This window comes from Chaetodon trifascialis, chromosome 5 (assembly GCF_039877785.1).
Source record: "Chaetodon trifascialis isolate fChaTrf1 chromosome 5, fChaTrf1.hap1, whole genome shotgun sequence".
Taxonomy (NCBI): domain Eukaryota; kingdom Metazoa; phylum Chordata; class Actinopteri; order Chaetodontiformes; family Chaetodontidae; genus Chaetodon; species Chaetodon trifascialis.
This window is the reverse complement of record NC_092060.1, coordinates 17,539,581-17,563,491: the sequence shown is the minus strand read 5'-3', so window position 1 is coordinate 17,563,491 and position 23,911 is coordinate 17,539,581. Positions and strand designations below refer to the sequence as shown.

Sequence of the window (23,911 nt, the reverse complement as noted above, 5' to 3'; positions counted from 1 at the left end):
TATAATAAGTTTAATCTGTCAGCAGTCATGAATATGTTAATCTTATTATCGACAGCTCTCATGGATATGCTGAAAACCTAAGATGATTATGTTAAGTTAATAAAAACACTGACTCCTCACACTACTGTTTTACTAATGACCGGGCTGGAGAGATTGAAATAGGCTGGCTGACTAGATCCACTGCTATCATTGCTAATGGGTGAGATTGTGTCTCTCTTCCCATGAAGAAGTCTGTGGTTAAGATGGTTATATAACTTGTCCGTTCAGCCTCGTCAGTAAGTCTTCTCTCAGAAACATAACACAGGCCCGGGATGCTTTTCACCAACCATCACTTTAATACTTAAATCATCAGCAACGCAATCACCTGAATCTAACAACACATGGGGTTGTTCTTCTCAGAAAATGAGATATCACGAGGCCTAAAACACAAAGTTATTGTGGCATCAACTGAAAAATAAGTTTACTTGATCCTTTCTTCATCTCTCTTTCTGAGAATTCTCCTGTTGTTCTTTCCGAGGGAGCGCGGTACAAAAATAGGCTCACAACATACCATACTGCGGAAAACAGTGAAAAATACCTCAGGCGAAACAATTAACAGAAACACTCATTACCGCTCTCTGACACACATTTGCTCTCTGAGTCAATCCTTCACCAAAACCCAACAGGGCAAACATCCCTCCCTCTCTGCATTGCTCTCAACCACAGTGTTTTTTCACTTTATCACTCCATCTGGGTGTCTGTTTGCTTGCCTCAGCAGGAACCTGAATGGAGTGCAGCTTCAACTCCAAACTTGCCCCCTTTGCTCGCCTGCATTACCTCACTCGAAAACGTCCCCAACCTGGAAATAAACTGCCTACTGGGACTCCAATTCTGGATGAGTGAGTGACCACTGCAGGGAAGGGCATGATGTAGACAATTGAGACTCATCTGTGTGCTCCTCTTCTTGCACTTCCTATGGCCTACGTTGCCCTGCAGCAATGGGCTGCATATGCTGCAGCCACAGAAAGCTGTGATGATGTATGCGGTGCTGCCTGTGAATGGCAGACAGACAGGCGCAGTGTGGAGAGGCAGAGACAGGCAGCTGTGCGTAAGTAATGCATCCTCCAGAATCTGGGTCACACTCACGCCACTTTCATATTGTCACATTATTTCACCTAGTTTTGTGATTTGGCGAGTCATATTGGCCTAGATAGAAATACTGAATTAGGAGGCCCACAGTACCTGTAATTGAAGATTTTCCATTTACAATGCGTCATAGTTATTATACAAGATATAGACAGTGGAATGCTGATGGTAAGCCTTTAATAACCCTTACTAATGAGGAATAAAGTCTTTGATGCCTGGTTAGACGCACAATGGCTCTTCCAGAAAACATGCTGGTTATCATCATTATCATCATCATCATCTAATGTGTAATAAATGTACACTGGAAATCAGGTACAGAGCAGGTACACACTTCAAGATACAGGAGTGGTTAAAACATTCAATATTCTAGTTTAGTATAAAATTAAACACAGTAAATAAATAGAATAATTTAAATAAATAAAATTTAAACGTGAGACTTAAATATCTGAAATAAGTTACAAAGTAAAAAATTACAATAAAATGATATCATTCGTAACTCTCGGCCATTAAAGGGATAATTGAACAGTTTTTCCAGAGACTCTAGAATTTATGGTTGAGTTTCTTCTTTTATTGGAAAAATGTTAAAATCACATACAATAAAAACAAGTCTGTCTGAAGAAACACCTGAGCTCAGATGAATCTTCTTCTATTTGTCTGCCACGGCACGCATTGACGGCGTACGTCTCTCCCGCACCGGCGGCGTGTTCACGCATTCACTGCGCGCGGTGTCATTCTTGAACACGCAGTCAGGTGTCGCGCTTCTATCACGCTACCGGCGACGCCCGGCCACGCCACGTTCACGTCGACACAGGCATCGAAACAGCGTTATTTATTTATCTTTTACTCATGTGCATGATATGTGTAGGAACGGATGACGTCGCGCGTGCATCCAAGTGTGTGTGTTTGTGTGAGTGCGCGCGCGCGCGTGTGGGCGTGGAGCAAAGTGTCAACGTGCGGCGCGAGAGGAGGAGAAGCCTGGAGCTGAATCCGGTCTGTAGCTCGAGGATAACATCAATGGTGAAAATACAACTGAAGCCGTTGTGCTAACGGCTGGAAAACCAGTGTAATATCAGAGGAGTGAAGTTGTCAGTGGTCGCATTAGCTGAGCTCGACATCTTTTTAAGTGCTGGAGGCGAGTTCACGCGGCTCTCCACACCGAAGCCCAGCCTCCCTTCCTGGATGTGAAGCAAAATTGGGCAGCAGCGTTTCAACATCAGCACACTTGTGACCGCTGGACCTCCATTTCAGGTAAGTTTGTTCCGTCTGTAACGACCGACAACTTCTGGTAAATCATTTGTGGGCTCTGACAGGCGGTTAGCCGCCGTGACATGTACCCGACATCCGTGTTTCATGTGCGAGCGGTGCAGTCACGGACAGAGAGCCACCGACCTGGCTCCATCATATCTGGCGGTCGAAGTGAGTTTGGGCTAGCTAACACTTACAGACACTGCCGAGCCTCGTATCGACCCAGACGGGGATGTGCATTTTGGCTGCATCGTGAACCTGTGTGACATCTCTCTCTGTGTGTGTGCCAGCTAGCCAAAGAGGAAGTGTGAGGCGTGATGATAACGTTACCCGACACGAGAGATTAATAATCAACTGCTTTTACTGTCCTCGTCCTGATACAGCCATTACATTATTCTTCCCTCGTCCTACCCGGTGTGAGGGAGGCCACTGGTGGAGTAAGGACCACATTTGTCGCGCTCGAGCAGCACCGCGCAAATGCTCAATAACAGTGATTGACACAGAAACATCAACACATTAAACTGTATGCAGCCAAGCTCGAGCGCAAGGACATCCGACCTGTGGCTGGAGGATGCTGCAGCAGCCCCATAAATGTCGCCGTGGGGTGTGGTTGGCAAGCCGGACAGGCCGGCTGTCAGCACTGTACATGCGCTCCCTCCAGCAGCACTCTACCATATAATCTCCCATTTGACAGCTCATTAGAGAGCTGGCCGCATAGCATTAAGCCATCCCGACGACCCCACCATATCCCTTTAGCAGACCAGTCCTCTGCCATGCATGATCTTTGCCCGTTTGCTGTGTTTACCGGCGTTGATTCTGTCATAACATCTCTGCTGCCGTGGCAGGCGGCCCAAGAGGCTCGTAAATCTGCCCCAGTGGACAGCCAACATGTGCTGCACACCCAGTTCTGTTTGATCAGCCTGTTCAGAGCATGCTGCAAAAACTATGATGCATGCTGTGCTCATTGTATGTGTCATATGAACTGGTGCTTAGAAAGGGGTTGCTTTCATGCAGGTACTGGAACAAAATGATGATTATTATTGTGAAAGGAAGACAGTGTCGCTGTATGTTTATGATTATTTAGTGATATTTCGTCACCCTGACCTCAAGCTGTCAGTCTACTCTGTTAGGTGTCATGTCAATGAATGCTAACATGCATCGGGACTCCTGTTTGCGTCACAGTTTCCCCCTCTTTTTTCCCCTCACCCCATGCCTGTATCCACTCTCCTTTCCTCTAATTTAATTCATCCCATTTACTCTTCATTCATAATCCTATGTCTCCCTCCATTCCCCTTCCTTTCTCAGCTGTAACACTTTGAGTAACAAGCAAGCTGCTACCTGGATAATCCCTGTGGACTATACTCATGTGCTTCCCTCTCTCATTGCTTCACTCTATAACCCTTTCTTGAACACACACGAGGATAGTTCATCCTATATTCTTGATGCAAAGAGTAGGGCAGTTGAGAAAATGTCTGTACTCTGTGTTCATGTTCATGTGGGAGGCAGGGGCTAAACAGCAACTGGCCAGTACAGACCGATGTGCTGTGTAGTCAGAGAGAGGCAAGGTTAATCACATTACAGATTGCTTTGTCATGTCTTTCTGTGGGGGGAGAGGCTGTCACTGCTAACATACACCCAGATGCACCCATGCATGCATGCAGAAACATAGATGTACATGCAAAGGCCAAAAATACACAATGCCTCCAGCAATGAATGATGAGATTGACACTTTAGTGGGTGCTATAGATCTAAACCCTGAGCAATAAAACAGCGTAAAATAGCGTAACTGAGTAGAGGGTGTGTATATGTGTGTGTGTGTGTGTGTGTGTGTGTGTGTGTGTGTGTGTGTGTGTGTGTGACAGAGAGACTTCTTGTTTTTCTGTTTGGGTTGACTAGTCATTGGGGTCAGTAACTTGTAGTCATTCTGTTGGCATAGTCGTTTTTAGGTCATATGCTTCACTAGTGTTGCACTTGGCTTGGTTACTCAGCCTTTCAGTGAGATCTTTACAGTGCCTTTGGAGTATCAGCAGACTGCTAAGTGTGTGTGTGTGTGTGTGTTTGCGGACTGTGGAAGGATGTCTGGACTGTGGCCAGACCTGTTCTGACAGTCTACACTCTGCTGATGCTGAAAGGACTTCCATGAGAATATATGCGTGTTGCGTGTATATATAAGCCTATGAGACATCGCAATGAGCGTCTAGTATAAACAGGAGTGAGTCTCAGTCTGTCCACACCTCTCCGCTGAGTTTTTAACTTAGACAGAGAAGCGAGGAGCCTTTGTTTGAGCTCCATTTGCAGCTGTTTTATGTATTTATTGGGTGTGCATGTATCGCTCAAGTGTGGTTAATGTTTGACACTTTGTGAGTGTGTGTGTGTGTGTGTGTGTGTGTGTGGTCTGTCTAGCACTGAGGAGGTCCATCTGTAAGTGTGTAATAAACGTGGCCATTGCAAAGATGTCTGTCTACCCGACATTTACTGTGCTCCATTTATAACCTACTGTGGCTCCTCTTCTAAAGGACAAAACAAGCACAGACTTGAAATAACAAAGTAATGAAATGAACGCAAATGTTTTATTAATTTATTATGTTTCAGCTATCACATATCATGCCTTTTTGTGAAGTAAAGATCACAATGTGCATGTTAATCATGATGGTGATATCTCTCAGCAACACTGTCATCTAATAATAACAAACTATATTATTGTTATTATATTTATTAATAGAATTACATATCTGTTTGCAGGCTTTATTTTTCAGATGCCCACCAGGAGAAGTTTATTGATCTGATGGCAATACTTACTCCACCACACTTGATCTGTTTTGATAAATGACTTCTTTGATATCGGTGAATGTGATAAATCTGGTAGCTGCATAGAAACAGGCAGTGAGTGGAGAGCAACTTGGCTTTTCACAGGAAGAAACATCTAGAACTGAAAGGATCAGTCAATTTATCAGTTAGGCAATGTACAAGGAATTAATCGGCCGAACTGTTAACTGTTTTGATAAATGATTAAGCATTTAAGTTAATTTTCAAGCAGAGATACTAAAGAAAATTGATTGATGGTTGCAGCTTTTTCATGGAATGATTTGCTACTTTTTCCTGTCTGGCATTAGAGTAAATTAAATATCCAAAAAACAAAAAAGTTAAAAATCAAATCTGAAAATATTCACTATTTTTCTGATGTGTTATAGAGCAAATGACCAATGATCAGTACATAGATTGGTATTGAAGCGAGACGTTAGTTGCAGTCCCAGTCTTTATAGGAACAAATCCAAAAATACTTTGTTACTTATTTATTTACATTTGATTGTAGCCGTGTTACTAAGGCGTGTTACAAACTCACACAAATGGTTTAGGAGCACTGTCACCACATGACTTGACATGACAACAGAAAACCTAAAGGTTTTATTGCCACTTGGTAGGTGACCTTTGTTTCTTTTTGTATCAAAATTGTCTCCTGCTATTGAAGTAGTTTACTTTAGTCAGCTGTTACCACTGTCTACTGCACTGCACAGTTCACTACTGATGTTAATTACAAAAGATCTAATTACAACAAAAAGCAAGTAAACATAATCACATTCTATATTTAATTCCTTCAACTATAAAGGCAAGGCAGTACACTGTTGTAACCCTATACAGGCCTGCCATTTCACAGAGAGAAGGGGGATATCCTGAGGCGGTTATGAAACTACCTATATGTTTGTCACACGTTGTTAAGCATGGTTAGAAAGGATCAAGGTTTCAACATCAGCTAATGGGAGCCATTTACCAGCTTAAAGCCTTGATTATCCTATGCTTCATCTGATATTTTTCCGTCGCATTGACGCTGATGGACACATTTTCTTGCTTTCTTTTTAGTCCATTTCTCAAGCAGCAATTAGCTTACTTGTGAAACTCCTGAGCAGCTGCAGAATTTCCTCATCACTTCTTTCTTTCAGTCACCATCAGGTGATTTAGCGCCACTGTTTGTTTGAGCTGATTGTTACAGTGCTGCATTCAGTGCATTTAAATGGGCCTTGAAGGTGCATTTTTTGTTGCTGTATTATTCAGTTTGTATAACTCTCTCTTGTTTTGATAAGTCACAGTGTTTTTTTAGTGACTTTTTGACTCATCAGTTTTGTCCGTTGAAAGGTTTAATTCAAATGCCAAGGCTCTCTAGTGCAACATAAACTGGGCAACTGTTTATACTCAGAGTGGGTGAGGTATTTTAAGGTCTGTGACCTGTGCTGGCGTTTGTTTGCTTCTGTGAACATTAAAGGTGCTTGTTAGCTTCTTGGTACCCCTATAAAATGTTCCATTTTCCCCTATAAATTCTCAGAGTTAGGTTCTGGCTGGCAGCTTGAGAACATGTGGCTCAAGGAGGCTTTGTGGGAAGTGGATGTGGTTGATCTCATACCCCCCCACAATTTGAGACAGGGCTGACAAAAGACTGGTTGTGGAATGCTCAAAAAACACCTGTCTGGAACATTCCACAGGTAAACAGATTAAGTGGTAACAGGTGAGTGTATCATGAGTGTGTATGAAAGAGGCATCCCCCAAAGGCTCAGCTGTTCACAAGCAAGAATGGGTCATGGGTCACCACTTTATGAAAAATTTTCACGGGCAAATAGTTTAACAGTTTAAGAATGCTTCTCAATGCAAGGAAGGGGGTTTGGGGATTTCACCATCCAGAGAAATATGTAAGGGCCAAGGCCAAAAGCCAACATTGAATGCCCATGACCTTTGGTTCCTCAGGCACCACTGCATTAAAAACTGACGTGATTGGATAAAGGATACTATTAGATGGGCTTGGAAACACTTTGGAAAGCCATAGTAGGTAAACAGAGTTTGTCGCTGCATCTACAAATGCAAGTTAAGACTCCACTGTGCAAAGTAAAAACCATATATCTACAACATCCAGAGATGCTGCTGACTTCTCTGAGCCCAAGCTCATGTGACATGCGTAAACATGAAGTAAATGAATCAAGTCTGTTGACCGATAAATAAATACACGTTTGTTACTTAAGTGCAGAGAGCGGTTGGTGCCTGTGTGAATAGATGTCATCTGTGTCTGTCCCTGCTTGTTCTGTTGCAGACTCAGAGACTGTGTGCTCTCTGCCTCTCTTTTCCTTTTTCTGTGAATGAGAGGGAGATCACTGATTGCCTCTGCTCGGTAACATCACCAAGCCAGCAAGTGGAGGTGGAGGGATGAGAGAGGTTAGGGAGTGGAAGAGGAGATGGTTGAAGGTTTGTTTCTGTGGTCAAGCTTTGTGTCGCCCCCCCCCCCCCCCCCCCCCCACTTCGCTCCTGCTCTTTGGCCTTCTCTCGCTCTCTCTTATAGGCTTAATCCTCCTTCGTTCATTCTCTCATTCTTTATCTCAGCCATCCCCACTGGTTCCCAGTGTTTGCGTGCTGTGTAGAAATCCATGTGGAAGAAAGCTTCCTTGCCCTCCAGCATCAACGCATTTCTGTCTCTCAGTCAACCTCGGCTCAGAGATTGCACCAGATAACAAAGTCGTGTGTGCGTGTACGTTTGTTTTTCCAGTGTGCAGCCTCCATATGATGCAGTTGTGTGTGCTTATTTTTGTGTGTGCGGTGCACCGTGTCTGTGTGTGTTGTGCATATCTCAAATCTACCCTAAGACTCCTCCTTCCCATCATCCTTTGCTATGAGAGGAATAGAGTTTTTGAGAGCAAGGGTTGCCTTGGTAACTATTGCTGCCATCTGTGTATGTTGTATGAATGTTTGGTTATGTGTGTGCGGAAAAAGATGGAGGCGCCTGTGGTCTTAATGCTTCAGCTCCCTCATCATTGCATTATTTATTTAACAGTTAGCAGAATGACTGTAAGGTTACTGGGTTACAATTCATTCCCAGGAAGAGATTAGAGGCGTCCACTTTCAGCTCAGTGAATGTGTGCCATTTTAGAAACATCTACAACAAACCATGCCAAAAATACACCTGCTAACACAACCATAGCTGGCCTTCTGTAGGGAAAAGGGAGGAGTAGAGTGTAAACTAATCATTAATTCAAATCCTTTTCTATATACCTTTGTTTGTTTGGTTCAACTGGATGTCACCCTTTTTCCAGTTTAAAAAAGTGACATACTTATTGGTTTTGCATCAAAGCTGAGTCAGTCAAATAATTAATTAATTGCTGGACGAAACATTAAAAAAATCAGTCTAATAATTGGTTAATCATTTAAATCATTTTACATTTCAGCATCTCAGCTTGAGATGATTTGCTGCTTTTCTCTGTTTTGGCTCTTACAACCAGACAAATAATGCCAGAGACCAATCTTTCCAGTATGTCCAGTATGTTTAGAATAAGGAAGGTGTAGAAAGATCTTGCAGTTGTATTGCACTGATGGGTAAAGTGGAAGGATTGAATGACAGAATGCTGTCTACAGTCACCTGGAGCCTGGGACAGCTCTTTGTTCTGTGCAATTTTTATGCAGGTCCAGAAAAGATTGCAGGATCTCTGGACAAAATATTTACCAACATAAAGGATGAATTTATTAGTCTGCTGAAAGAGAAGCATTGAAGGAGATGTGTGAGGCCAGGGACTGTAACAATGGTGATCAGACACATTCTCATGCGCTGTGGAGCCTCTAACTACAGCCCAGGGACTGGAATAGGACGATGATAAATCGCCCAGGTGTATGTGTTAGAGAGAGGAGGGCGACAGAGGAGAGTGTAAATGTTAGTCCCAAAAATAGTCTGTTTTCCGTGGTCTGTAGCACGTCATGTGGCTTGGGCCCAGAGTATTGTGCAGACTAGTGCTGTGTAACCCAGTTTTTAACACTGACTCACCCTTTTCCCATCTTTTCTTGTCTCTTTGTTTGTCTGTCCGTCTCTCTCTCTCTCTCTAATAGAGACTCTCAACAACCTCCAGCAATGATGTAGACTTGGCAACGACATGATGATGATAGTCGCAAGGAGGAGGAGCAGCAACTGACTCTCTCCTCCTTTTCACCACACCTGGCACTCTGTGTCCGTCCTGATTGGGCGGCCAGAGTGCTATGTCATCAGCCACACCCCCTGCGGGCCCGCCCTTTAAAAAGGGAAGGAAGCCAGAGAAATCAGAGGGGATGACTGACTCGGCGCAGGCCACCAACGAGGAGCTGAGGAGCAAACTCATGGACGTCCAGATTGAGCTGCAGCAGGAACGGGGCAAGGTGAGGAAGAGTGAAAAGAAGAGGAAGAAGTGGAGGCAGAAACACAATGACAACAGAGAGGTAGTCCCCTTTCATCACAGTGAAGGCAGAGGAAGTTCACGGTGGCCAGTTTTAAAGAATTATTTAGAAATTATTTGCTTATCTGCAGGCTCACAGCCACAAAGTAGAAAATACTGTGTTGCTGCAGCAGACATTCAATACATGCACAACATACAGGTGCTGTAATCATGGTGATTACACTCAGTATGACCTCGATGCCATGATATGGTATACCATGCGTTTTTCATTTGTGCACACCGCCTGGCCAATCAGCATTATTTTTTCAGTGGCTGTTAGGCCTGCCCTTCTAATGCTGTACATAGTCTTACATAGTCTTGGAAATGCTCTCGGGGGGTTTGCCTCTCCTTGCATCTTCTAATTCACAGAGAGATACTCTGTGCTCTCTGTGCCCTTCTCAGCATGCATCATGGTTGTACTTGAAGAATGGCAGCAACAGTGCCCTCATTCAGTTCTGACAAGGGCAAGCCTGGTTTAAAACGTATACACGTTGCGATTTGCATAAAAAGCATTTGCAGATGGCATGTGGAACAATGGGTGTCAACAGCAGTTCCTCAAGTATAGTATATTGATAGTTACAGTGGCACAAAAACACAAACATAAAATGGAATTAATTTTCTCCTTAAAAAATATGCTGAAGTTCAGCTGCACAGACGAAGATATTGGGAGGGAAATACAAGAAAAGAACAATTTTTGATTAAACATGTTTAAGCCAGCATAGACACCATAACTGTTCTCCATTTGAATGTCTACTGCTCCCTGTTGGGGAATAAAGCCATGCTTGATAGCTGTTCATCCATTTTGTTTTAGACAGGCAGCACTTAGAGTTGGTTTTCTGTAGATAAAAGAGCTTGGTTTGTACCAGCTCTATATGGAAAGTGTCCTGAGACAACTTCTGTTGTGATTTGGCGCTATACAAATAAAATTGAATTGAATTGAATTGAACTTAGAGCACACACTTGCAAATAAAGTCATCAGTGTGCAGCACACAAAAGGGTGAACACACTGGCAGCCTGTATGATGATGACTAATTGATTGGATTCTTATGTAGCTCTAATGGCAAAATGTGTTGCTCTCCCAGGTATGTAAGCTCCGTGAGCGGCTCCAGGAGCAGCGGCAGGCTCGCGAGCTTGAGCAGCACAAACACGCTGTAGCGCTCACTGACCTGCGCGCCAAACTCCATGAAGAAAAGCTACGTGAGATAGCGGCTGTCCGCGAGGCCCTGGCGCGGCAGCATGATGTCGAGCAGGCCCGCGCCATCAAGATCCGGGATGCTGAGGTGCAGAGGCTCCAGGGGCTTGTAAACGCACTGAGAGACGGAGCCGCTGACAAGCTCAAAAATGCTCTTCTTGGAGAAGCTCGGGAGGAGGCCAGGAGAGCTTTTGATGGGGAGAGGCTAAAGCTACAGCAGGAGGTAGGTTGTGGCATGTATACTGCTGATATTAATGCAGTATTAATTATGTTTCATTATATGACACCGATTCCAAGAAAGTTGGGACAAAACAGAATTCAAGCGAACTGTTTACTGTTTAACGGTTTTCTGAGGTGTTCCTGAGCCCGTGTAGTAACATCCTTCATACAATCATGTGTTCAAAGTGTTGAACCTCGCTCCATCCTCGCTTGTGAACGACTGAGCCTTTCCAGGATGTCCCTTTCATACCCAATCATGATACTGTCACCTGTTACCAATCAACCTGTTTACCTGTGGAATGTTCCAAACAGGTGTTTTTGGATTATTCCACATCTTTCCCAGTCTTTTTTTTTTCTGCTGTCCCAACTTGTTTGAAACATGTTGCTGGCATCAAATTCAGCATAAGCATATATTTACAAAAATCAATGAAGCTGACGAGGTTAAACATCAAATATATTGTTTTTGTGCTGTTATCAATTGAGTTTATGTCAGAAAGGATCACACAACTTTTTTGGAATCAGGGTTGTAAATTGTGTAAAAATGTGGTTTTGGTAACTGCGGCATCACACGGCGTACCCAAGTATTAACGCAGCTTTCACATCATATCTGGAATTCTCTCTCTGAGCTTTATGTGCCTTAAAATTCAGCTTCTTGACAGTGCAGCAGCGTCATTGGATGCACTTCATCATATTTAGATCACTTACACATCGGCATCATCTGTTAATTGTTTCGATGTTTCTGTTGTATTTGAGCTGTGACCTGACAAATCTGTGGAATTAGTGTTGCAGATTGGATATTTTCTGACGACAGAGTATGTTCTCTGATGAAGACAAACAGATTTAATGTGTGAAGTTGGCATTCTTTTACCATCCATGTTATGTGCATGTGTATCTTTGATCTTTGTGTATTTGTGTGTATGTGTGTGTGTGTGTCTATGAGTGTTGATGTGGGACTGTGCAAATGTTCTGTGGAAAAACAGGAAGCAGGGTGGAAAGGCCCTTTAGCTGAGCTATTGTTCCATTGTGGCCTTTCCAGACAAACAGGGCATCTATCATTACAAAGGTTTAATGGGATAGGACATGTGTTTATAAATGAGTATCAGTCCCTTTGCTGTTTTGTGTGTACTAATATCTTTGTGTGCGTGTGTTTGGGGGGTCTTTTAGATCCAGGAGCAGAAGAACGCCAGGAAGCAGGCTGAGGAGGCGCTTGGAAATGCTCTGCAGGCAGATAAAGCCAAAGCAGCGGATCTCCGCACAGCCTACCAACAGCACCAGGATGAGGTGCACCGCATTAAACGGGACTGTGAGAAAGACATCCGCCGACTGGTGAGACCACATGCTGCTGGGAAGACGTACACCACAGACACTACACATGTTTTCAGCTGATATGGCCTCTGGCAAAGTCTGAGATAAAGCTTCATAAATTGAATTGCTGCCCAAAGAGACTATTGAAGGCATACTTGCTGGAGACTCTAATATTTCCTAGATGTTACGTAAAAGATAATTGAAATTTATCAGGACATTTTTAATCTATTTAACCTTTATTTACCTCAGTGCTCCAGTTAACAAGTTTGGTTTTCAGCTCCTTTCAAATTCAGGACCATACCTGATCACTTCCCCTTTAAATAGGTAAAATGTACTCTGTTATGTTCATAATGAGCTAACCTGAATTAAATTACAAAATATAGAGCTGTAATGACTCTGAAATAATAGATCTTACACTGCCCTATAAACAGTATATTATTATTCCTGTAACTGGTTAGCTGGACGAACCCAGCAGCTGCTATTTTTATAGCCCTTGTCCCAGCCACATTTGAATATCATCAAGACACCCTCACACGCAACATTTGTTTTCCAGCTCAGGGTTTATCTCACTGACGTTGTTTGAAGGTTACAGGCTAATTGCTGCACTGTCTGTCTGCCTTGGCTGATCTCACCGCGTGGTGCTTATCTGCAAAATAAAAGTGTTTTTCTGCCGCAGTTACTCATTAAGCCCATTGCGTACAGTAGGTCTACAATAACAGACTATTGTTAGTAAAGGAATGTTGGAGCAAGGAGACTTTACAATATTTTAGAGTAGTAAAAAGAGTTAAGTGTGACTGATTGATGAAGAGCACAAAGTTCAGGAAATACCAGTGTTTAAGAACAAAATACGGAGGGAAGTAGAAGCGGGAACATTTGTCAGAAGACGTGTGAATGCAGAGCAAGAACAAAGCTTCATAAATTAATCACAGCTGAAGCACGATATTTTAAAAGCTAAAACACTGTCACTCCCTTATTCTGCTGTGGGCCATCAGACCGCACAGCTCGTCAGTCTGAAGGTGTAGAAAGTGTGAGATGTAAAGTTAAAAGTTGCATCATATTAAGCCAGATTGTTTGCACACATATCAATTAGAAGAACAGCCAAATTCATGTAAACCATACTCTCACACATTGGTGCTAAAGCAAGTGAAATAAATGGATCAAGCTCATGCTGAATTTCATACATGTGTTCGATGTATTTTCTGCAACGTGATCTCAGAAACATCTGCATCGTTTATTGTGAACATTTTCAGTAATATTAATGTGAGCTGTAACTGAAATTTAATGCAAAACGGTCTGACTCACTCACTCATTCCACCGCCCACCACCATGCTCCTATCCATCCCTCTTATAGATAGATGAGCTGAAGGCAAAGGACCGGGTGGTGTGTGCCCTGGAGAGGGAGCTCGGGCTGCAGGCCGGCTACACCCAGAAGCTTCAGCTTCAGAAGGAAGCCCTGGATGAACAGCTGGGCCAGGTACGAGAAGCTGAGCGGCACAACCACGGCAGCCCCAAGAGAGAGGTGGTGCCTGGGCTTGGGGAAAACCCAGACCTGCTCAACAACCAGGTATACAGAGACACAAAACCAAACAGACACACGTGCATCTGCACATATGCATGAATGTATCAGTACAAGCTTCAGATTGGTTCTTGCTACTAGCTGCCGGTAACCTGGCTTTAGTTGAACTAGAGAAATGTAATTGCTGAATCCCGAATGAGCGCTTTTGTTGGACTCAAACAGAACGTGAAACACATGAAACATTGAAATCCACCTGTGGTCATTACATGGTATGTGTTTCTGTTTTGCTAGCAGGTCTTTACAGCAGGCTTTTGCACTGTAAAAAGGCATCTCAACCTTCATCCCACCCCCTCCTCTTTCCCATCCACCTCCATCGCCTGCCTGCCTGCCTGCATGTACTCCCCTTTTTTAGATTTTGTCTTCCTCCTCCTCTCCTCTCCCCCTTGCTCCACAGGAGGTGGAGGAGCGTGACATCAGGAGGTTCCAGCTGAAGATTGCGGAGCTCCACTCGGTCATCAGGAAACTGGAGGACAGGAATGCACTGCTGGCCGACGAGAGGAATGAACTAGTGAGGAGCACACATGCAGAAGTACATACATGTAATGATTAAAAGCATGCATATACACAAACACATATTGTTGCACTTTTGAAACATATATACACACATAAAAACAGAAAAAGAAACATACATTTCATTTTCTAAGCCTTGCAGCCTTGACTTTGCCTCTCCTGCTCAAACTGGAAATTCTGTGTCACTTGAAGGTAAGACTTGAGATTCCAGCATTTCCCCTCCCTGTTTCCTTCCTCTGTCCAGTTGAAGCGGGTGCGGGAGGCCGAGAGCCAAATGAAGCCCATGTTTGAGAAGAACAAGCGGCTGTCCAAGAAGAATGATGACCTCCTGCAAACTCTGCAACGCATGGAGGAGAAACTGAAGAACCTGAGCCGAGAGAACGCTGAGATGGTGAGATGCACCCAGCGTGTTTTACCTCTTCTCTCTGGTTAAAGATGGATTCAAAGTTCAAATGGTAGTAGAAAATAGCAGATTTAGGTTAAATCTGTGTAGGAAGAAAGTCTGTGTCCCTGTACTTTGGGTGTCACTGAGAATTTAACCAGAAATTAAACGACCACAATTACAACCATAATTTGGCCTCTCTCTCTCTCTCTCTCTCTCTCTCTCTCTCTCTCTCTCTCTCTCTCTCTCTCTCTCTCAGAAGGAAAAGGCCTCCTCCTCTCGGCCCCCCTCACAGCAACAGTCCATTCAGCCCCAGCTGAAACGGCCAAGCTCCCTGACAGACTTGAGCCACGCCCATGAGGAACAGGAAGTGGAGTTCCTCAAGCTGCAGGTTTCTGAGCAACGTGGCATCATTGACGAGCTCATGCAGGTCAGCATTTCAATCAAACCAACCCGTCCATGTGCAGAAATCAGTCTCTTTTAATTTGGTTTTAATGCTAACATTTCCAACATTGTCACAGTTTTTAATATACTGTATGAGTCCAGTTTTTCTATACATACACATATAGTTTAAGGAATTTTGTACACTCTCTCTTATGAGTGTCTCATTTATTCATTGTTACCCGTCTTTCCCCTCCTACACTCCTTTCTTTACCTTTCCATCACTCATCACAAACTTCTCATTCTGTCATTACACAGAGCTTCAACCCCCATGCTTTGTTCCTATGATTGTATTATTTGTCATCCACCATTACCGTCTCAATCATCAGCGCAGTCAGTTTTTTGAATCTTCTTGTTTTCTCATTTGACTTCAAATTTTGTAGAAAGACAAAATTTGACACTGCTGCATGAAATATGAGATTCTGACGACAGTCACGGTTGTGATTGAGCTGTGTGAAGCCCGTGCAGCTCACTGAGTCATGTCTAAATCCCAGGTGTGAGGCTGGTCTTAAGTGGAACAAAGATTGAAGTGTTGGTGTCCTGTTTGTCTGCAGGAACGTGACCGATTGGTGATGAGCAAAAAGAACAGGAGGAAACCTCTCAAACTGTCGAAAGTAAGTGTCCATGAGTGATTTAAAAACTCTGTTAATCCAGTGGTGTGTAACTACTCGATCTGTGGTTGACTGATCCTGAAGCGCTGTTTCCAGCTGAGTGTGTGTGTGTGTCTCTCTGTGTATGTTTGTGTTTAATTGGGCTCAGGGGAACATAATGACAGTATCCCTCACAGCTGGGAGCATCACGCTGAGTACATGCACACCTCCTGCATGAACCACACCCACAGCCAGTGGAAATGTTTTATTTTTATAATTTTGTGTATTTAGTGTTATTGTAGGAACATGAATAGATTTATGGAAAACAGTGCAGGCCTGATTTGTGCGCAGCAGATTGTGTCTTTGCATGGCTGTGCTTCTTTGTGAGTGAATGAAGTTGAAGAAGAGATGACGATAACTAATTGCTGATACATGTGTGTTTGACTGTGCATGTTTGAGCGAATGTGTCAGGGGGCATTTAAGAGTCTAGGTTGTTGCTAGGAGGAGTTTGTAGATGCGTCTCAGATATTGTCCCCACACCTCTCCTGCTGGAGCCAGTTTGTCTCCTTGGCGAAGTGGATGCAGAGTTCGACAAAGTGACTTGGCTCTTGGGCATTCACCTGGAAATTTGTCTCTCTTTTTTGGGGAATTTAAAGAAGAAGCTGAGCTTCGAGATAGAAAACAGAAGTTGGCCCTTTGGTTTTTCTGTAGGAGTTGTTTGATTGGAACCAGAAGCTTTGGTGTCTGCTTTTCCATTTTGTGTGGGAGTGCAACGGAAAGCAACGGAAAGCAACATTGTGGACATTACTGAAGGCCTGCAGAGCGCTTTATAGATCAACTAGTGTAGTCCAAGATATGATAGACGTATTTTGGGGAGATTCTTTATAGTTTAGCGTTTTTTTCTAGAAGCAACATGACGGAGTACCTCCTCCTTATCCTCTACTTCTCTGCCTTCATTTGCCTCTGTGCCCTAGTCTGCCTCTACTTCTCTGGTTGCCAGGAGATGACTTATAAACATGATGGTAAGGTACTTTATGGGGTTTGGGGGTTTAATCTGAAATCAGGTGCGATATAATCCGGATGAATGTTGGCTTTCTACAGATTGGATAGTGAAATGTATGTTATGATATGTGTTTTATTTAACAATGTGTATATCCTCTTTTCTCCTCTCTCCCTCTCTCCAGAGGCATGTTGTGGAGACATATTTTGGATTTGATGAGGAGTCGATAGACTCTGAGACCTCTTCTCTGACCTCCTATAACACTGACCTCACTGACCGCACGCCTGCAACTCCAGAGGAGGATTTGGAAGAGGTAGGCTCTGTTTATATTGAAAGAAATAATTTGAATTATATTCTGTAGTTTTAACATCTTAAAGATGTGCTGCATAAATATTGAGATAACTGACAGGACAAAAAGGAGACAGATAATAAAATATGATTTACAGAATCAGCGATGGGCTTATACATATGATAAGGTTTGTGTGTGTGTGTTTGAGCATGTCCGTTTTCTGAAATACATCTTTAATTTCTTTTTTCTTAAATAAAGAGTGTTTCCCGTGAAGAGTCGGAGCTTCGTTTTCGTCAGTTGACCAGAGAGTACCAGGCTCTCCAGCGGGCCTATGCCCTTCTCCAAGAACAGACGGGGGGCTCTCTGGATGCTGAGAGGGAGGCCAGGGTTTGTGTCACTTTTAGCCTCTTTTCCCCCTTTATCATCCAGGACTTCTCAAACATTTATACAACTTTGCAAAAAACTCTACATACATGGGACATAATAACTGAATATTTTGTGACTGGCAAGGCTAGTTAATGATTGGAATTCATGTTTTGCAGTAATACTAAGTAAAGTTTTCAGAATGTGTTCCTCTGTAGTCCAGCCAGTTTGCACACTGGTCCCTGATGGCCGATCTTCCCTCCCACAGACACGCGAGCAGCTGCAGGCAGAGCTCAGCAGCTGCCAGGCCAAGATCGTTGACCTGGAGAAGGCCCTGGCTGAGAGGGGGCAGGTAACAAAGACAAGGGAGGGTGACAGGAGCTCACTGGTCCTGCTCTCACTGGCCCTCCTGCATGTCTGTCTGGCCGCTCTGCTCCTGGGCTGGCGCTATGCCGACCAGGTCTTCCGCAGAATCCTGTGATTTCACTTCCTGCATGTGTGATGTCACAGCTCTGTGCGTGCATGCTCCGCCTCACCCTCTATCCTTCCTGTTGTTGGTTCTGTTTCTTATTGGTCCCTTCAGCCTGAAGAGAAGGCTCGGCTATGAATACATTTATACACAAAATCTAAATCGAGTATTGTCTCACCTTCTCTGAATATGAACATGCACACTTTACATTGATGTTAGTTTATTTAATATGTACAGAAGTCATCGTAAAATGTTTTGGTCTACAAACGAAGCCAATTCCATGCATGTGTAGAAGGAAAGCTCTGCCTTTTTAGTCAAAACTATGTAGAAGCAATGCTGACCTTATTCATAACCTATACTGAATATCATAAGGAACGCTGAAATTATTCTGATGAATTCATATCACTCTTAGTTTCTTAATTTGATGTGAAGCTCTTCCTTGTCACTGCATGTTTCTGCATATTGCCTGTTCCACTGTGGCTTGATCCAGCTCTGTTACTTTGATTTCCTGCTCTGCTGTTTTTCGCCTCAGATTGCCGTCTGTTCCTCCTGTTACTGTGAACTCGTGATGACTGTGAATGCAGCTCTTTATCCTGTTACCTCCAGAGTGGTCTTTATTTCTCTGGATCAATAAACTATTACTGCCACTCTGCTCCTGTCTGTTTGTGTCTATGGTTCATTTGCATGTCATTTGAAGATGCAGTAGATGGTTTTGAGGTTTTGAGTTGGCTGATTGTGTTGCTGACAGCTTTGTCCATTACACCCTGTCATTGGGGATCCTTTCCTCTTCCTGGAGTGTTGTTTCTTGCTGATGTTGTGTTTGGTTGTTATGGCAGGATTCAAAGTGGGTGGAGGAGAAGCAGTACTTGCTCAGGACCAACCAGGAACTTCACGAGAAGGTACATTGCATTAGCCTGTACTCACTTTTAACATAGATACTGTGTCTAGATACTGTATCATTGCATTCTTGCTGACCACTGAACTCGCATAACAAAGATGTGTATGTTTGAATGTGTGTTTCTGTAGATGTGCGCGTTGCAGCAGGCCGAATCGCGGCTGCAGGCCGAGGTTCAGGATGCTCGAGATCAGAATGAGCTGCTGGAATTCAGGGTGCTGGAACTGGAAGTAAGAGACTGTACCAACATCAAACTGTCTCCAGGAGGCGACAACAACAGCAATCTCAGTTCCAGACGCAATACCTACATACAGTGACTTAACAGACAGACAGACAGACAGACAGACAGACAGACAGACAGACAGACAGACAGACAGACAGACAGACAGACAGTTAGTTCAGCTATATCCACACTTGAGTCCTCCTCTGTCTGTGTGCATCTATGTTTTGCATGGCAGCTGTGTGCATACCCGCTCCTCTGAACTGGAATATTTTTTTAATGAAAGAATGCGATAAGATGAGCATAATTTTTAAGTGAATAAATGTATTTATGTTCACCATTCAATCCCATCTTTGTTCATTTTGTCTCTCATTTTTGCATGCATGTCCTCTGTTTTGTTTACATTTCCCATACAATGAACACTAAGGTCCATGGATAATTAAGATAATTAAGATTTAAGATGAAAATGAACAGTGTACTTTTGCATTTTTATTGTTTATCTGTAGGTATGTTTTTTTTGTTTTTCAATATAAATGTTAAAAATGTAGATATACTAAAAGAAGTAGGGTTACTGACCAAGAGTTGTGATGCAGGTAGCATTTGGAATATTCATTTCATCACCCATCACTCATATCAGTTGATATTGCATCTATTTATTTTTATTTACTTCGGAAGCCGGCGAAGAAGCATCTGTTTCAGATCGCACTCTCAGTTTTGAGTTTCAGCATGTGTTTTCAAACTCCCTGTTGGTTTGGTTTGGCGTGGTTTGGTTTGGTTTCCCATTTGAATCTACGGTGTTCCACTTCCCTCATTTTGGCAGATCCTGACCATGTTTTCAGTGTCATGTAAGTAAATCCCTCATTCACTCCCTCCTCACTATCATTTACATTGTGTGTCTCACAGTGCACCAACACCCACGTTATGAACTATCACATGACTGTAGGACTTACAGAAATCCAAGTTTGACTGATGTCATGATGTGTGTAGGTGTGTGTATATGAGTATTAACATGGTGTGTACTTTCTGTAGGAGAGGGAGCGCAGATCTCCTGCTCTCAATCTCCACATGTCTGCGTTCCCTGAGAACAGCAGCAGTGCTTTGCAGATCTACTGCCATCAGGAGGGAGTCAAGGTGATAACACACATACACACACCTGTGTTACTCTCCTTTAAGGCCACATGCAGACGTCAATATGATATCTGATGGTTTTGACCTCTGTGCAGGATGTTATTATCCCTGAGCTGATGAAGAAACTGGATATCCTGGGGGATAATGGGGTTAGTTCAAACACGCTGCTGGATTAAAATTAGCTTTGGTATCTTTTTGAAGAGTTATAATTCCTGATAACTCTGTTTCATTGTCTGTAGAATCTCAGAAATGAGGAGCAGGTCGCAGTGATCCAGGCAGGGACAGTGATCTCACTGTGTGAAAAGGTAATGCCTCTCAGACATGTTGTGTTTTTACTGACACACAGTGGACACTTGTTGCCACAACACTTCCTTTATTCCCAATACAGCTGATGCATTTGAGTTATTAAGTCAAATGTAGATGAAAACAAGTCAGTCATTTTAGCTTCTCTGAAAGCATTGATCCCTCGCCTTTCCTCTTTGTCTCAATCGTCCCTGTACAGTGGTTGAAGCAGATAGATAGCACAGAGGCTGCCCTCACACAGAAGATGATTGACCTGGAAAATGACAAGGTGAAAAATCAGTTTACCATGAGAGAGCACACTCTTCAAATGTTGCTAAAAGTAGCACAAATTCACAATTTTCCTGATTCTACAAAATGTACTGTAATATACCATTCTGCTGTGAGCCTATGTCCTACATTATATGGCATGTCTTGTTGCAGGAGCTGTTCAGTAAGCAGAAGGGGTTCCTCGAGGAAGAGCTGGACTACAGAAAGCAGGCCTTGGACCAGGCCTATATGGTACGGAGCCTGGAGCCAGTATGATTTGTCCCTTTACACAGTAGTTGGCTTGTCAAGTAGAGAAAATGCACTCATTTGTATTAATTACAACATTAACCGAGGTTGTGTACAAGGCATAATGGTTCATCATAAAGTGATTCAGGAATGCAGCGGTGCAACATTATCACTCGAGCATGACACATAAACACGTGAAATCCCATTAAACATCATGAATGCTCCATGACGGGAAAATCTGTCACATTGTGCTGGGATACTGCATCTTTTACCACTGAAGTCTAAATTCTGTGAACAGTCTGAGCCACCGAATTGGTCGGGATATTTGGTTTTCTGTTTATTGGCGAAATGCCCTTTTATCTTTTGAGAAGGCCAATCACTGCTTTCCTATCTCTTAAACTGTACAAAACGTGACGATGTAATGCCTTTATGAATACCCTGTGTTACGTGGTTCACGTGGACAAACAGTGAAGTTGAGGAATAATCCTGGACAGAATGGGTTTAATCAAGTTTTATTGTTAGAATGAATGATCTTAAAACCTTCTCCCCTCCCACTGACTTAAATAGGCTGTAACCAGAAAGCAGAAGTTAACACTTAGGTCACTCTCATTGTAATTCTAACCATTTAATTTGGCCAGTTTTGGTGTTGGTTTGTGTTTATGGTTCCACTTTATATTGTGGTGGTGAAAGCTTGTTTTTTAAATGGTAACTTTTGCTGGAACAGTCAGGAAGCTGTGCAGCATCCATCTGACTGTGCATAAGAACACAGTTTATGTTGTCTGTATAATGAAGTTACCATGTGAAGGTCAAGCCTGAATAATAATGTAAAGTGGAACAGTGTTCCCCATATCTGCCATAGTCACAGTAGTGTGTGTGTATGCGTGTGTGTGTGTGTGTGTGTGTGTGTGTGTGTGTGTGTGTGTGTGTGTGTGTGTGTGTGTTTGTTTGTGTGCATATGTCTATCGTTTGTGTGCGTGCCTCCATATGTATGCTTGTGCATGCCTGTGTGTGTTTCTGCATCTGCATGTGCACGTCCGTGTGTGTGTGTGTGTGTCTGTTTGTGTACCTGTATGTGTGTGTATATGGCTGGCTGTGCAGAGGATCGAGGAGCTGGAGGCAACGCTGTATAGCGCTCTGCAGCAGGAGCAGCCGGCATGCCGGGCGGTGGCCGAGTCGCTGACAGACAGGCAGAGGGAGGAGCTGAGGCTAGCCGTGGACAAGCTGCGGCGTCAGATTCTCCGGCAGAGCCGGCAGTTTGACAGTCAGATCTTACAGGAGCGCATGGAGCTCCTACAGCAGGCCCAGCAGGTAAGGCTCAAGACAAATTCGGTCAGGTCACTGAGTCCTGCCCTCCCTCAATCTGACCCCTGCTCCCTGTCTGAGACGTCTGACCCCACCAGATCTCTGGTCCTATGAAAAAGATGCAGTATCCCTGTGTGTGCAACCTGTAGCTCTGTCTGTAAGTGCATATGTAGAAGTGGAAGAGTGAAAGGGTGAGACAGAATGACTTTGTGGCTGTGTGTGTGAGTGTGTGTATATCATTGTGATCCGAATACTCCCCCCACTACTTCAGTCTCCCTCCACTCCGCAGCCCTCACAGTAGTTTTACACCCATGTCGTGTACAGTATACTGTATGTTATTCATGAAGTGCATCAACAACCATGGCACCTTCATTTGTACTGCAACTTACTAACACAGTTTTTCTAATCTCCATAGATCACTTAAAGCTCATTTTAATCAACTAGTCATGAAATTAACTAATTAAATGCAGTTATGCAGTAGTTTTGCAGGCCACAAACTAAAACCCGGATTCCCAGCCCGTTTGGTTGAGCCGTTCAGCATCAGCTCCACTTAAGATTCATATGAAACAGAAGACATAAGATTATACAGCTTGTGCTTTCGTTTTAGAGTCTACAAGTGTGTTTGACAATGAATTTGTATCCTCTCTTTTTAACCCTGGATATACCTCAGCCAGATAACAGTCAAGAATACTAATGTGTTATTCCACAGAAATGGATAAATGAGTGAGCTGCTCAGGTTTAAGGTCTTGAATATGGCCTAACTTCCACTGTTCACTGGTAAATCTGCTCTTTGGTTGCCATGGCAAGTCATTCTTACCCAACACAGCTACCATGGAGACAGAGAGCATGATGGGAAGGAGGCAAAGTATTTGGAGTGTGTACAGAAATAGTTGGATGGCAGTCTCAACGGTTTCTTTTTGTGTAGATGTTGATGATTGTATGAGATCTGGCTAAATGCTGTTAGTTTTACATTTGAATATATTTTGACCGCCTAACCACGTCTGTCTTTGCTTTGCAGAGAATTAGGGAGCTGGAGGACAGGATTGACTTGCAAAAGAGACAAATAAAGGAAATAGAGGAAAAGGTACACATTAAGATTTTCTTGGTTTGGAGAATGTGAGGGAGTTTACATCTACTGTTCTGATGCTGTGTGATGTGTTATTAACTTCTTGGCACTCTTTTTCTTCTCTCTCTTTCTTCACCTGTTGATTAAAACCCTGTGTTCCTTTAGTTTTTGTTCCTCTTTTTGTTTTTCTCTTTAGCATTTATTCTTTGGCCTTAATGAAAGTGACCATGGACCCACATCAGGTAGCCCCTTTGTACACTGTATCACATCACTGTTTATCACAGATACCGTAAGAACAATAATGATGAGGAAATAATTGAGAAATGTTTCCTTTCTCTTAGGTGTTAAGGTGCTGTGGAGCGACGACAAAACAAAACCTAATTGTTCTTTATGCATTTGTAGACAGCTCACAAAAACCCTATGGCCTTTTTGATACATGTGCACTTTTGCAGAAGACCCTTACCTGGAATGCAAACATATTTGAAAATGTAATAAATAACCAGATATACATGAGATTTAAGTGAGATTTTATTTATGAATAACATGTAGAATAGTGGTTCTTGGACCTGGATCATGAAACTTAAACTC

At 43.1% G+C, this 23,911-nt stretch overlaps 1 protein-coding gene across 1 annotated transcript; it reads left to right on the top strand.

Moving 5' to 3' along the window:
* Positions 1–1,915: 1,915 nt before the first annotated feature.
* Positions 1,916–23,793, top strand: jakmip1 (janus kinase and microtubule interacting protein 1). The gene is made up of 23 exons (XM_070962588.1): positions 1,916–2,373; positions 9,223–9,525; positions 10,664–10,996; positions 12,157–12,318; positions 13,649–13,861; positions 14,268–14,381; positions 14,628–14,774; positions 15,025–15,195; positions 15,761–15,820; positions 16,981–17,109; positions 17,344–17,472; positions 17,717–17,800; positions 18,754–18,816; positions 18,944–19,042; positions 20,062–20,163; positions 20,256–20,309; positions 20,400–20,465; positions 20,663–20,731; positions 20,884–20,961; positions 22,054–22,263; positions 23,276–23,341; positions 23,489–23,565; positions 23,665–23,793. Exons 2-22 carry the CDS (start codon positions 9,370–9,372, stop codon positions 23,537–23,539), a joined length of 2,556 nt encoding a protein of 851 aa, XP_070818689.1. The 5' UTR covers positions 1,916–2,373; positions 9,223–9,369; the 3' UTR covers positions 23,540–23,565; positions 23,665–23,793.
* Positions 23,794–23,911: the final 118 nt, after the last annotated feature.